At 39.2% G+C, this 13,009-nt stretch overlaps 1 protein-coding gene and 1 long non-coding RNA gene across 6 annotated transcripts in view; one reads left to right on the top strand and one right to left on the bottom strand.

Annotated features, from left to right (window-relative positions):
* Window positions 1-13,009, bottom strand: part of LOC117543182 (thrombospondin type-1 domain-containing protein 7A) — a 148,347-nt gene that overhangs the window by 68,023 nt on the left and 67,315 nt on the right. For all 5 annotated transcript variants that reach the window (XR_004568531.1, XR_004568532.1, XM_034211291.1 and 2 more), the window contains exons 5-7: window positions 10,849-10,917; window positions 7,852-8,007; window positions 4,805-5,008 (exon numbers count right to left, since the gene is read on the bottom strand). Coding sequence is in view for 3 of the 5 variants with exons in the window: in XM_034211291.1 (XP_034067182.1) it covers window positions 4,805-5,008; window positions 7,852-8,007; window positions 10,849-10,917 (429 nt within the window). In the remaining 2 variants the exon portion in view is untranslated. The remainder of the gene's footprint in view (window positions 1-4,804; window positions 5,009-7,851; window positions 8,008-10,848; window positions 10,918-13,009) is intronic.
* Window positions 1-13,009, top strand: part of LOC117543184 — a 30,898-nt gene that overhangs the window by 488 nt on the left and 17,401 nt on the right. The gene's annotated exons all lie outside the window — the stretch shown is intronic.

Genomic DNA, 13,009 nt, shown 5'->3' with positions numbered 1-13,009 from the left:
AGATGGTTTTGCATTTCAAAACTTGGTTTATTGGTTATTTATTTGAACATTTCCAGATGTGTTTTAAGGTAAATGTTGTTTTTAAGAAATGACCATCTGTGTTTCCAGGTAAAGACTCTGGACACAAACTTTAAAGTGTTATGTGGACTTGATAGCCTAAACAGGTGGTTTTGTTTGAGTATTTAATTCATTGTAATTACTTTCTCAAATAGGATATGTGCTTTTACATAAACATTGTTATTCTAAGAATTGACCATCTGTGCTTCCAGGAATTAAATCCGAGTATGTTTCAGAAAAAGTTGTATGATATTACATAAACATATTTAGGGAATATTTAGCAAATAAGGGAAGATAAATTGTATTTTAATTTGAATTACTTACAATTAAAGATGGTTCTCTCAGGGAATTTCTTGAGATAGTAAATGTAATGTAGAAATAATAGTCCACTACATGAGAAACTAAACCTATATTACTCTTTATTAAAAGATAAAACCCTAATATTACTGCGGTATAAGTATCACTAGAGCATGTGCTGACCTGTTTATGTTACCAAACTGCTACCATAGCAACGTAAAGAGCCATCTTTTCTTAGTATTATCTTGTTTTGTTTACCTGGGATCTATCACAATTGTTTGTGTGCGATATTTCATCCTTCTTTGTACACATGTGACTGCCCTATAAATCCAAACCAAACCTTGGGCAATGAATATAAACTTGAGGGCTCAAAGATTCATTGCGAGAATGAGATTATCACCCTCAGACTTCTCTTCAGCACAGAGTCGGTGGCAGCAGTGCGAACAGCTGTCTGTGTGTCTTAATTGATGGCGCGATGTCAAGTACACAGCCCATTCTGAATTTGAGAGACGTGCTCGTTTTCTTAAGACGTCTGTTTTCTCTAAGACAACTTGGGTAAGATATAATATAAACTGGCACAAGTAGCAATTTAGCATTCTTTGATTGATTCATGGGTCTGGTTTACACAAGGACATCTGTCGACATACTGCATAAGCAAATTACAAAATGTTTCCTAGACAGCAGTAAGAGAGTATTCTGTCCAGAAAAAGAGATGTATTGAAGCAGTCGATTGACTTCCTGCTCTTTTTACACTGTTTGATAGGAAACCAGGCCAGGTTTGTAAACATCAGGATGGACTGTGGCATTTACTGACATCTCATTCAAAGATTTATAGGTAACATCAACATAACTTCATAAGTTATAAAGCCTGTCAGTTATTTATTGTGTTCTGTGGGAATCTCCAAGCGCTGAAGTTGCCTTTTAATCCCACATTTTACCTTGTAAAACTGCATTTGAAAGTCACGTTGAAACACAGACGGCATCAAAGAACCTGTAAAATATCTAAACCAAGCACCAAAAATTGCTAACAGTATTTAAACCAGTGACATCTCTGTTACTCCTGGATTTACATAAGTGCGCTTCACCACAGAAATAATTCAAAACATTTCACTCCTGAATTCCATATTGACATGACAGTTGATTACAACCCCTTTTATGGATTATCTGTGTTTTATATATTCATAGTGATGCACTCTTGACTCCGGACAATCTCCATACTAAATTGGCATTGAACACGGGCAGAGCAGACTCACGTGGGATTCCCACATTTGTACACTATTGGCCATGTTTTATTAATGAGCTCCGAGCATCAGCGATAAGTGGATTATATTAACCCACATATTCCTCTATGTTGCTGCATTTGCTGCCATGAACTAAGCAGAGCATATTTCCTATGTAAGCAGTGCATACACCCACACAAATATAAAGCTTTCAGTGGTTGAATTGAAATTGAATTGAAGTTGAGGAGAATCACTTGAGCTTCAAACGTCAGATCGGGCCGGACTTTGCATTAAGATGTCACTTTGACAGATGTGCAGTGGAGCAATCATGGGTGAACTGAGAAGGCATGAAAATAAGAAGCGACAAGGGACTCAAGCAGCTTTCAGGCTAACACACAGAAAACATGAATGAACCTCCCACTATGAGAGGAAGACCCCCATGCTTAGAGTGCACAGGAGGAACGGCTCCCAGTCTAAGTGGGCAGGCAGTCAGCATCGGGAATATCAATAGCCAGTTCCAATAACATTTGTATCGACCTTCGTCTCTTGTCTGGGGCCCGGCTGTGTGGCCTTTTCTTTTATGGCCGCGACACACTCGGGGAAAAAAATATTCAGCTGACATTGCAGCGAGAACTCTCTGAGGCGAAACGCGAACAGAAAATCCAAACAGAACAAATCAATTTTCATCAGATGAGGGAGTGAAGGTGGGGGGAGGATCAATCAACCAAAGTCAGGACAGAAAGAACAGAGTCTGTGTGAGTCCTGCAGAACAGGTGCAGTAATAACCGGGCCAACTTCACCAAACACCTGCACTTAAACCATAAACTGTGATTTGTGGGGGACGATAGAAGGACAAATCAAGTTCTCTAGTAGAGAAAACATGAACAAAGTGACCCCAAATTATCACAAACTAAGATTTACTGAGTACTTCTGGGACTTAATATGCTTTCTATAGGTGTAGTTCATTTTTTAAATGCTAAGGTACTTGTACTTTACTTAAGTATTTCAATGTCATGCTTCTTTATACTACTACTTCACTAAATCTCAGAGGAAATATTCTACTTTTTACTAAAGACACAATACTATATTACTAACCAGTAGTATACAAAGTGTAAATGTGTTCCCACATACAAACTACAACATACTATTACATCTATGTATTAGTGACCAACATCATTACCTATTATAATACACTACTGTGAAATGAGACTGTAGTATTAGCATTTTTACATAAATAAACATATTAGTATTTCCTCATAGATGTAATCTACGCTTTGCCAGAAGAATACAAATCAAATGTATTATTTTGTATAACATTTGCTCACAACCTGAATGCAAAAGGAAAGTCTGGAAAGCGTATCTGTACCACTGCACCTTATATATTAAATATTAAGAGTTAAAAAGCATAGCTCTAAAAATCAGGGGCAGCAAAGAGCACTAGATACTGGAAGACCTGGGGCCACAGAGGATTGATTTGATTTAGCGAGAGTAAGGTTTAATTGTGCGTGCAGAGAGGAAGACTGTAATGAGACACAGCGTGGCAATGCTGAATCAAGCAAGCATTAAAGTAGGAGAGAGAGTCGAGGAAGGAGGCCTGGAGGGAGAGGAGTCTGGAGAGAACTCTCACACAGTTGATGAATGGGGCTGAGTCCCTGAAATCTCCTCACGTACAGAGTCCCCTGCCAGAGTGGAGGGGTGATCTTGGAAAATACTTGATTTTGCACACAAGGTCAGACCTGCACTTCTTATTGTTAATAGAGGTGGGTCAAAAAGCACTTCACACTGTAAGAGTGATGAAGAAGCAAGTAGGAATTGTGATGGATGATGTCAATCAACAAGTGCTGTCTCTAGGGGAATAATATGTTGGTTTTTTTACTCATTACTTTATTAAGACAATTGACCCTTCTTTACTCTTACCAAGAACATAGAACAGTCACATGTTGTACCCTTCTGATGGTCATTTACATGTATCCTCTGCTGGACTTTCAACTCTCTTCAATACACCCTTTAGTCTCAAACACAAACTCTGGAACACAAACCATTAAGTTACATCAGTAATGCTTTGTTTTGATAACAAATATTTTTGAAATGTGGAAAAACAAAAGTGTGTTTTGAAATGGATTAGAGATTCAAGATTTATTTTGTCCTCAATTTTGGTAGAAAAATATTCGAAAGACAATTTAATTAGATCTGCTAAACATTTAATTTGAACTTGTTTTTTATTGTTTCTAATGAGGTTATTTGTTGGAATAATTTTTACAATCTTAATTTGTTTTGTGGCTTTGGTTACATCGGGGGTTGGGCTTAACTGCACCCTTAAAACGTTAATGACAGACTTAACTGTACTGTCTGGCGCCGCATTGTGTTAACAATAGCACATTCAGGCCTCAAAGATCTCCTATCATGCTATTTTTAGGCATATATTATAGTTCTCAGATATATAAAAGAATTATAAAAAACATGTCTATGAAGTGTTTTGCTCAAAATGCCAAACAGATCACCCATTCTAGCAATGCCTCATATCCCTCTATTTCAGCCCTGTTAGAGAAGTGCTGATTCTGGGTCCGTAGCTTTATTAAAAAAGGGGGGGGGGAGCTTGTGCCTGCTCAGAATTCGACAAGATACTCAGCTAAATGCTGCCGTGAAGAAACGCCATAGCATGTTCTAAACCATATCAAGGATTATTTCTGAAACAGTATGGCGCTCAAAGGCTTTCTCTCTTGCGGGTTTACCACAAGGTGAGTTCCTTTTTTTATTTCCTGTTTTTTTACACATACTCTCTCCAGTACATGTTAGCTTTGAGTGTGAGCGACGCTTGCTAATGTAAACAAAGACCATATTACGTCCAAAACACGTCGTGCATTGTTTCTGATAGTGATGTTTCTGATAGGGCCGTGGGTGTAAAGCCAGCCCACATTTCCGATATTACGTAATCTCGGCAGCAAATCTGGATCAGCTCCGTTGTACCCCCGTTCTTAGAGATTTGAGTACGGAGGAAAAGAGAGAGGGTTTTATTTTCTGACACTTTGTGAGTTCCCTGACACACCGGGGAGGGGACACATAATTATGTATAAAAGACATAAGGAAGTACATTTTGCACGATAGGAGACCTTTAAATCATGTTACCACCTTTTAGATTATGAAGCATAAGCAACAGCTGCACAGCTCATACAATTAATTAGGTATAAATCTTGTAATCAACTTGAACTGCGACTGAAGTGTTTTCTCACCAGTGCTGTTGACACACTGGACCTGAGGGATCTGAGTGCCGGGGCCACACTGGTTGTCCTCTTCAGGAACACACGGATCCAGGCCGGTCAGTTTCCAGTCGTAACAATTGGGCTCGTCGCACGGCACCGCCTCCACCAGGTGGGGGCAGTTCCCCGGCCCTCCTGTTGGCTCGTTGGTGATCTGTCGCTTTCTTAGTTTGAAACCTGCAGAGTATAAAGACATCAAAACACAGTCCTCACAATCAACACACCTTACAGTAACTGTTCTACATGTTCAATGACATTTAATATAAAAACAATAATTTAACAGAACACGTTCATCAGTGGAGAAAAACAGTTGTATAAATTATAGCTTTACAGAATGACTTACTTTACTTTGAAGGTCATTTAGCTGATAATACTTTGTGTACTTTTACTTCAGTTGAGTCCAGGGCTTTAACTTGTAATGGAATATTTTGAAATGTTTGCATATCTGCATTTGTTCTACTATCTAAGTCATTCTTCCACCACTGATGATACAGTGCATCCGGAAAGTATTCATACCTCTTCACTTTTTCCACATTTTGTTATGGTACAGCCATATTTCAAAATTGATTCAATTGATTTGTTTTCTCAACATTCGAGACACAATACCCCATAATAACAAAGTTTAAAAAGTTTTTATATCATTTTTGCTAATTAATTTAAAATAAAAAACTCATATCACATGTGCATAAGTATTCACACCCTTAACTCAATACTTTGTTGAAGCACTTTTGGTAGCAATTACAGTCTTCTTGAGTATGATGCTACACGCTTGGCACACCTATCTTTGGGCAGTTTTTCCCATTCTTCTTTGCAGATCATCTCAAGCTCCATCAGCTTGGATGGGGAGCGTCGGTGCACAGCCATTTTCAGATCTATTCAATCCGGTTCAAGTCTGGGCTCTGGCTGGGCCACTCAAGGACATTCACAGACTTGTCCCGAAGCCACTCCTTTGTTATCGTGGCTGTGTGCTTAGGGTCGTTGTCCTGTTGAAACCTTTGCCCCAGTCTGAGGTCCAGAGCGCTCTGAAGCAGGTTTTCATCAAGGATCTCCCTGTACATTGCTGCTTTAATATTTCCCTTGATCCTGACTGGTCTCCCAGTTCCTGCTGCTGAAAAACATCCCCACAGCATGATGCTGCCACCACCATGCTTCACTGTAGGGATGGTGTTGGCCAGGTCTGGTTTCCTCCAGACATGATTCTTGGCATTCAGGCCAAAGAGATCAATTTTGGTTTAATCAGACCAGACAATTTGTTTTTCTCATGGTCTGAGAGTCCTCTCGGTGCTCCATGTGGGTTTTCATGTGCCTTTTACTGAGGAGTGGCTTCCTTCTGGCCACTCTACCATACAGGCTTGATTGGTGGAGTGCTGCACAGATGGTTGTCCTTCTGGAAGGTTCTCTCATCTCTACTGGAGCTCTGTCAGAGTGACCATCGGGTTCTTGGTCACCTCTCTGACTAAGGTCCTTCTCCCCCGATGCTCAGTTTAGTTTGGGCAGCAAACTCTAGGAAGAGCCCTGGTGGTTTCAAGCATCTTCCATTTGCAAATGATGGAGTCCACTGTGCTCGTTGGGACGTTCAATGCTGCAGACAATTGTATGTCCCCTTCCCCAGATCTGTGCCTTGATACAATCCTGTCTCTGAGGTCTACAGTCAATTCCTTGGACCTCATGACTTGATTTGTGCTCTGATGTGCACTGACAACGGTGGGACCTCATATAGACAGGTGTGTTCCTTTCCAAGTCATGTCAAATCTATTTAATTTACCACAGGTGGACTCCAATCAAGTTATAGAAACATTTCAAGGATGATCAGTGGAAACTGGATGCACTTGAGCTCAATTTTCAGTGTCATAGCAAAGGGTGTGAATACTTATGTACATGTGATATTTCATTTGATTATTTTTAACACATTTGCAAAAAATTCTAAAAACGTTTTCACTTTGTCATTATGTGTGGAATATTGAGAAACAAAATGAATTGAATCCATTTTGAAATAAGGCTGTAACATAACAAAATGTGAAAAAGGTTAAGGGGTATGAATACTTTCCGGATGCACTGTAGATGTTGGTGATCTATACTTGATTTGGTTTGATGGCTGACTTGTTGAGACAGCTCATTAATGCTAATTTGAAGATGAGGAAAACCTGTTTTCCCCTCATGGACAGAGCTCAATGCTGCCAGAAATCGTAGCATCTCATTTACTATGGAGTGAGTTTGTTTTTACTTCCAGTAATTTCACATAAGAACATTTATATTCTGTTTAACGATGAACCATGTCAGGCAGAATATCACACAGTGACATTTTGTATAGGCTTCAGTGAACACAACGTTGGTCACTCCCTTGCTCTTTCACACACATTTTATTCGATGAGTATGTAATATTGCAGGAACATTTTACTTTATCCAAACTGTGAATCATCTGGTTGAACAACTGCTAAATGTAGCCATTAAAAGGTATAGTTTATACTGAACGTGTTCTGTAATAAAAAGAATAATAAGGAAGATTCCATCCTCATGAATGCAATCAGAATCAACAACAATGTTTTACCGATCTCTTAAACAAAATGAGCTTATATAAAATGTTTAGTGGATCTTAGGCAGAATTTACTACACTGTAAAAACAAAGCATTGACTATTTTACAACCTTATCTTTTCAAGTGAATGCATGAGAGAGAGAGAGTCTCGGTAAAGGAAATGAAAATAATTATGATAAATAGTATATTACATCTAAAATCCAATACGCTGGTATACTAAATAGAAACAAAAGCAGAAATTAAAATAGGAGGCCATTGTTGTTTATCACAGAGTTAAGTAGTCAGCCAGATTGATAAGGGAATTAAATATGATGCTTATTTATAACATTGTTATCTTCAAAAGAACCAAAACAAGGAAAACTAATACACAGGGGAAGGCAAGGTAGGTGGGCAAATCAGAAAAAGCTTCAAACATTGAAAGAGGCTTGAGATAGCAAGGTTCAAAATAAATCATAATTATAACCAGTTGGGACTGTGTCGTCTTACCTTTCTTTCCAGCCTGATCATCACAGTTTTCAAAGGTGCACGGCCCCCAGGCCCCCCAAGGGGAAACCTCACAGTCGATTGGACAGGGGATTTGGCAAAGCTGGGACCTGTTGGGAATCGGACCCTCGCACAGCTTGTTTTCCACTGGGAGGGAGGCTTTGTTGATGATCAAAAAGGAAAAGAAAATAAGCAGCTGATAAAAATGAACCTGCTTTACTTTGATGCTATTCTGGTTTGTCTTTATGTGAGGAAGTCTTACCAGCATAATAATCAAAAGGAACAAGGGACATACAAATGCTTATGTAATGTTATTCCAAGCCTTAGAGTCCCCACAGAGAGCAAAACCACAGTGGGGGAAAACGCAATATGTTTGTGAAGTAAACACTATTATACCTTTATTGTTTATTGCCAGACTGTAAGCATGTCACAATGATATATTTGCAATTATTATCTCATGCAGCACCTTGGAAGTAACATAAAACATTGTGGACTGGAGCCTTGCCCACAGACCTCACTTGAGACAGGAGAGGATGCAACAATACAACACTAAAGTTGCACGAGAGCAGTGACAAAGTCTTGGCTCATATTGATTCCAGGAGGTGTCATTTGGCACCTTCTGTCCCTAGTCGTGCCAAGATTTACAAAGCCCCTTTCTATGATGCAACTGGTAAGCTGTGTCTAAACTCCCACTGAGGAACTTTGTGGAAATAAAATGGAGAGATGCTATCGCAATGCAAGGCGCAGCTCTGTGACAACTGCGCAAAACACATTTCTAAATATCTGATGAATCGTGCCAAGATGATTACATTTGATGTGTGGAGTTCTGAAGATACAGAGTTTATGCATTTATGCATGCGCATAAAATATGCATGGTGGTGTCTATTTCATTTCAAACTACTGCTTCTGTATCTTCAAGAGCTGTGCATCTATGTTTCTAATAGCATTTAGAATGTAAAAGTAAATCGCACAAAATGCCAGCAACACCACAACATTACATGTACAATACAAATTAAAGACATGAGATACAACATCCAACATTAAGTGATAGAGGTAACGGTAGGTTGATTGTTTACCTTTAGACATGATCAAGCTACCCCCTGAGCTGAGACTGTTCTAAGCCAACTACTGCATGTGCTGCTTTGTTTTTGTCTAAATGTCTTCCTAAAAACAGCAGCCCGACAGGACTCTGTCTCAATGCTTGCAGGTCGTCATTGGTGATAAGAGTGAGTCCTTCTCACTCAGCTGACAGGTTGAACCCCCTGCCTGGAGCTCCACCCTCTGTTTAAACCTTTCCTTTTTCAGCTGCACACACAGGCAGACATGTGCAGCTGGGAATCAGACTTCATTCTAAAATGTGAATACCTCGTATAAAACTGCAATAACAAAAAAAAAACACGAGACATTCTTTGTCCAATCTTTACAAAATATAATGGGATATAGATCATAGGTGCGTTTTTAGCGCAGGGGCTAAATAGGGTTTATCAGCGGCCCCTGCAGTCAACAGTTTGAAGTGTCCTTGGGCGAGATAGTTATCCCAGATTGCTCCTGGGCATGTTGTATTGGTATTGAAGAGTGTGAAAGTCACTTTATATAAAAGTATCAGCTAAACAAACTTTGATGTCAAAATGTAATAAAAATCCTAAAACATGAGCTACTCTAAAGTGAGTGTAGTGGTGATTTTATCTCATGTTGTAAACTCCATTAACACCTGTTAGTGAGAGCACTGCAGCAAAGCTAAACACTGACTTGGCACCATCTGTTTGAGATATTTCAAAGTTCTGATGCTCAAAATTAAGACATCAGTGGTGGAATGAAAATTATAAAAATAAATCTACATATAAAAGACTTGGCAAATTATAAGGATGAATTGATCTCTACGTTTCAAGTAGTGAGTGATACATTCGGTTTATGGCGGATATTAAGTGATTCACAAAAAAAAATCTCTTTACATGTTCAACCTGAGGCACTTCATTTCCTGTATTCCAACTGCTCGTACAAGACATCCAAGAGCTTAAAGCCTCACATAGTCGAGAGAGCTGAATCATAATTCCCTCAGAACTGTGCAAGGGAAGGAGGCAAGTAAGGCTTTTGAAATGCAAAATGGCTAATTCCTCTTAAAAATACACTGAAAGTCAAATACTGAGTTTGCTGAGCCACTGTTAATCCACATCTTATTCGAGAACTACACTGACTTCAATCTTTTAACATCAATCCATTTGAGAATACAACATTGAGGACCAACAGAGTGGAGGAAAAAAAGTTCTCTATCCTGCTCTTCTATTAGTATTTTACACTGAGCTCTCCACTGAGTTACATTTTTTCGGAGGAAAAAACAATCCCTCATGCCAGTGTGGCTTACTGTCTGCAGCGGTGGAAAACGTCTCACCATCCATATTCTGTTTGTGGGGGAACAAAGCTTCAACTCTCCTGCCCGGATTTTGAAGTGAGAATACAGAACTTTGTTGTAATACTACTTGTCCTTTTGTTGGATTTGGCAATAATACTGAGCTGTCTAGATAAAGAGTAGCAGTCGGGGTTTTCTAACTTTGTTGAAATGTTGAGTACAGTTGAAGTCATCAGAAATCTTAAGCCTCACAGCGGGGGGGACAAACCGTCAAAAGTGTTTAAATCAATATATGAATCGTCAGAACCACATGTCTTTCTTTTTTTCCTTGATCCATTATATGTTAAAGAGCAAAGTGAAGAATAAGGCTAAGAGAGAGAAGAAGAAACAAAGACGAGAGAAGAGTAAGGAGAAGGTAGAACTGGAGAGGGAATAAGCAGAAGAAACCATGACTAAGAAAGAAGAGAGGAGACAAGGAATGTGGATAGGAGAGGAATCAAGGATAGATATGAAAGAATAAGGAAGGGTATATAATGAAGAGAGACTGACAATGAGAAGGGAGTAAAGGAAAAGGAAAAAAGAGAGACCTGGGAGGCATAAAGCAGAGAGAGAGAGGCTGCAGTTTGGTCATCAGCGTGACTAAAAACACCTACCTGTGATCTGGAAGGTGACGGAGAGGAGAGGGGGGACACTAGGCTTCTGCTGTCTTTGGGTCTGACCCGCTGTAATTACAGGGGAGATAGCACTATTAGCTACGCACACACCAGGGAGACCAAGGCACTGTCAAACAAACACAGTGAGGGGGAAACAGCACAGAAGAAACTAATGCTACAGCAGCAGGAGGACAGCAGGGCCTCATATCCTGGGCTTGTTTATAATTAAATCAATATTTTTATATATTTGGTCTGTTGATGATTCCTTGATGGTTAGTTTATATTGATATGACACATTTGGACTCATGGTGTTAGGTCAAATGCCATGTCTTTACTGACCATGCTATCTTATCAGGATACATTTGTGTGTTAAAGGAGAAACATTCATCTGATTCCAGACATGTTAACTTGAGACTGAATAATGTTAGGCTTTTTCCAGGCCTTTTTAAGTCCAACATGTTGTGCTTATTTGCAGTCTTTCTAAGATTGAGATTTATAAAAACATGTATGTCACTCTCATGTCTATCTGTTAAGAGTAAGGATGTCTTTGGCTTGGCTTTGCTGCAGGGGAAACAGCTAGCTTTTCTCAGATAAAAATACACCAACGGCTGTAAGGTAAAACAAAAAAAGAAATGGTTAAACATCAGTCAAGCCACAGACAGAGATAGTGACTGTGTGTAGCATCCCTTAAGGCTTGTCTGTAAGTTAGAAACAGTTTTTAGATTTATTGTGTACACATTTAACAAACAGCAAACATTGTGTAAATATGACAGAGATGTCAAAGATGTTGGAGGATATATTTAAAACTTCTGACAGAGCCAAGCTAGCTCTTAATGCTAACATAGGCTAACCATGTCCTAACCCCAACTCTTCAGTAAACACGCATACGTTTACATACATTTTTCTCCCAGAAGGAAAATGAATACAGTTAGGGTATTTTCTAAAGTTGTGAACTTTTCCTTTCATAATTTAAGCATCAAACTGTAATTTTGGTGCGGTGTGAGTTTCAAAGAAATGTTTCTAACCTGCAATGACAGTATGAACTTACATATTTGAATACATCTCCCTTGCTACACTCGGTGTTAATTCACCTTTAAAGGGCTTTTAACTCAATCTTCTTGTCAAATACTGTGAAAGGTGACCGAAATGTCAACTCTCATAGGGTTGAGTCAAGTAGTAAAGGAATCCATATACTCCAGCAGCTGAGCAGAAATAAAACAAACCTTATTGAGCCTTAGCTGAGGAAGTGCCAGATGACATTTCTTAGGCTGCAGTACTGATCTAAGGTTAGATAAGAGCAACCTCCTGTAAAGATTACGTTTAAGGATAAGCAGGTGGTAAACCGATGCCAGATCTTTGCCTACATGGTGATTTTTATTCATGAGAGATGGGAGGAAGAGCGTTGGTTGCAGCAGACTCCACTGAGCACTGCCTGCCTCTTGGTCTCAGTAGTATGCTGGGAGATTACCCCCCAACAGAGGGGAAAGAAATCCTGCGCCAAGAAGATAAGAAGTTTGTGCAGATTGTATGTGTGTGTGACTGTTTGCACAAACACACGTCACGCACATCTAGCCCTGATACTAATCTCAACCTGTTTGTATAGATGAATCTTTAACTGTATTTTAATAGAGGTTATAGGTGCTTTATCATCAAAACTGGCGCTCCAGTTTCAACGCAGGTACAATAACTGTGTGCTTTCACTTGTCCTGTAGCCACTACAGCACTTAGGGAGGAGGGCATACGATATCACAAAGTTCACATGAAATATTAATTCTTCTATTGTAAAGTCTGCGTTGTCCGGACATTGTCTGTCGATGGATTTAATCTTGGAGACTCATTATTCTTTCATTAGGGCTGATACACAGAGGACTGCAGATCAATCTAAACTCTGAGAAACCATGTTTTACTGCCAGCTTTCACTTCAAAAATCATCCATCAAGAATGAATTCAACATTAAGATTAAAAAAGAAGGCAGTGTATTATGCTTTCCAGTTGCATCTGTTATCAAGTTTCTGCGAATGGTCCTTCCTGAGTTCTCATCATTCTTTGATTAGGGTATTACTCTTTAATGTATACATCTTTTCACTCAACATGACAAATTGAAGATAACTTTACTTAGCAAAACCTAGCACAGCATATGTCAGCTGAAATTGACAGAAGC

Source organism: Gymnodraco acuticeps, unplaced genomic scaffold, assembly GCF_902827175.1.
Source record: "Gymnodraco acuticeps unplaced genomic scaffold, fGymAcu1.1, whole genome shotgun sequence".
NCBI lineage: Eukaryota > Metazoa > Chordata > Actinopteri > Perciformes > Bathydraconidae > Gymnodraco > Gymnodraco acuticeps.
Note: the sequence above shows the minus strand (reverse complement) of the source record. Positions and strands in the feature narration are given on the sequence as shown.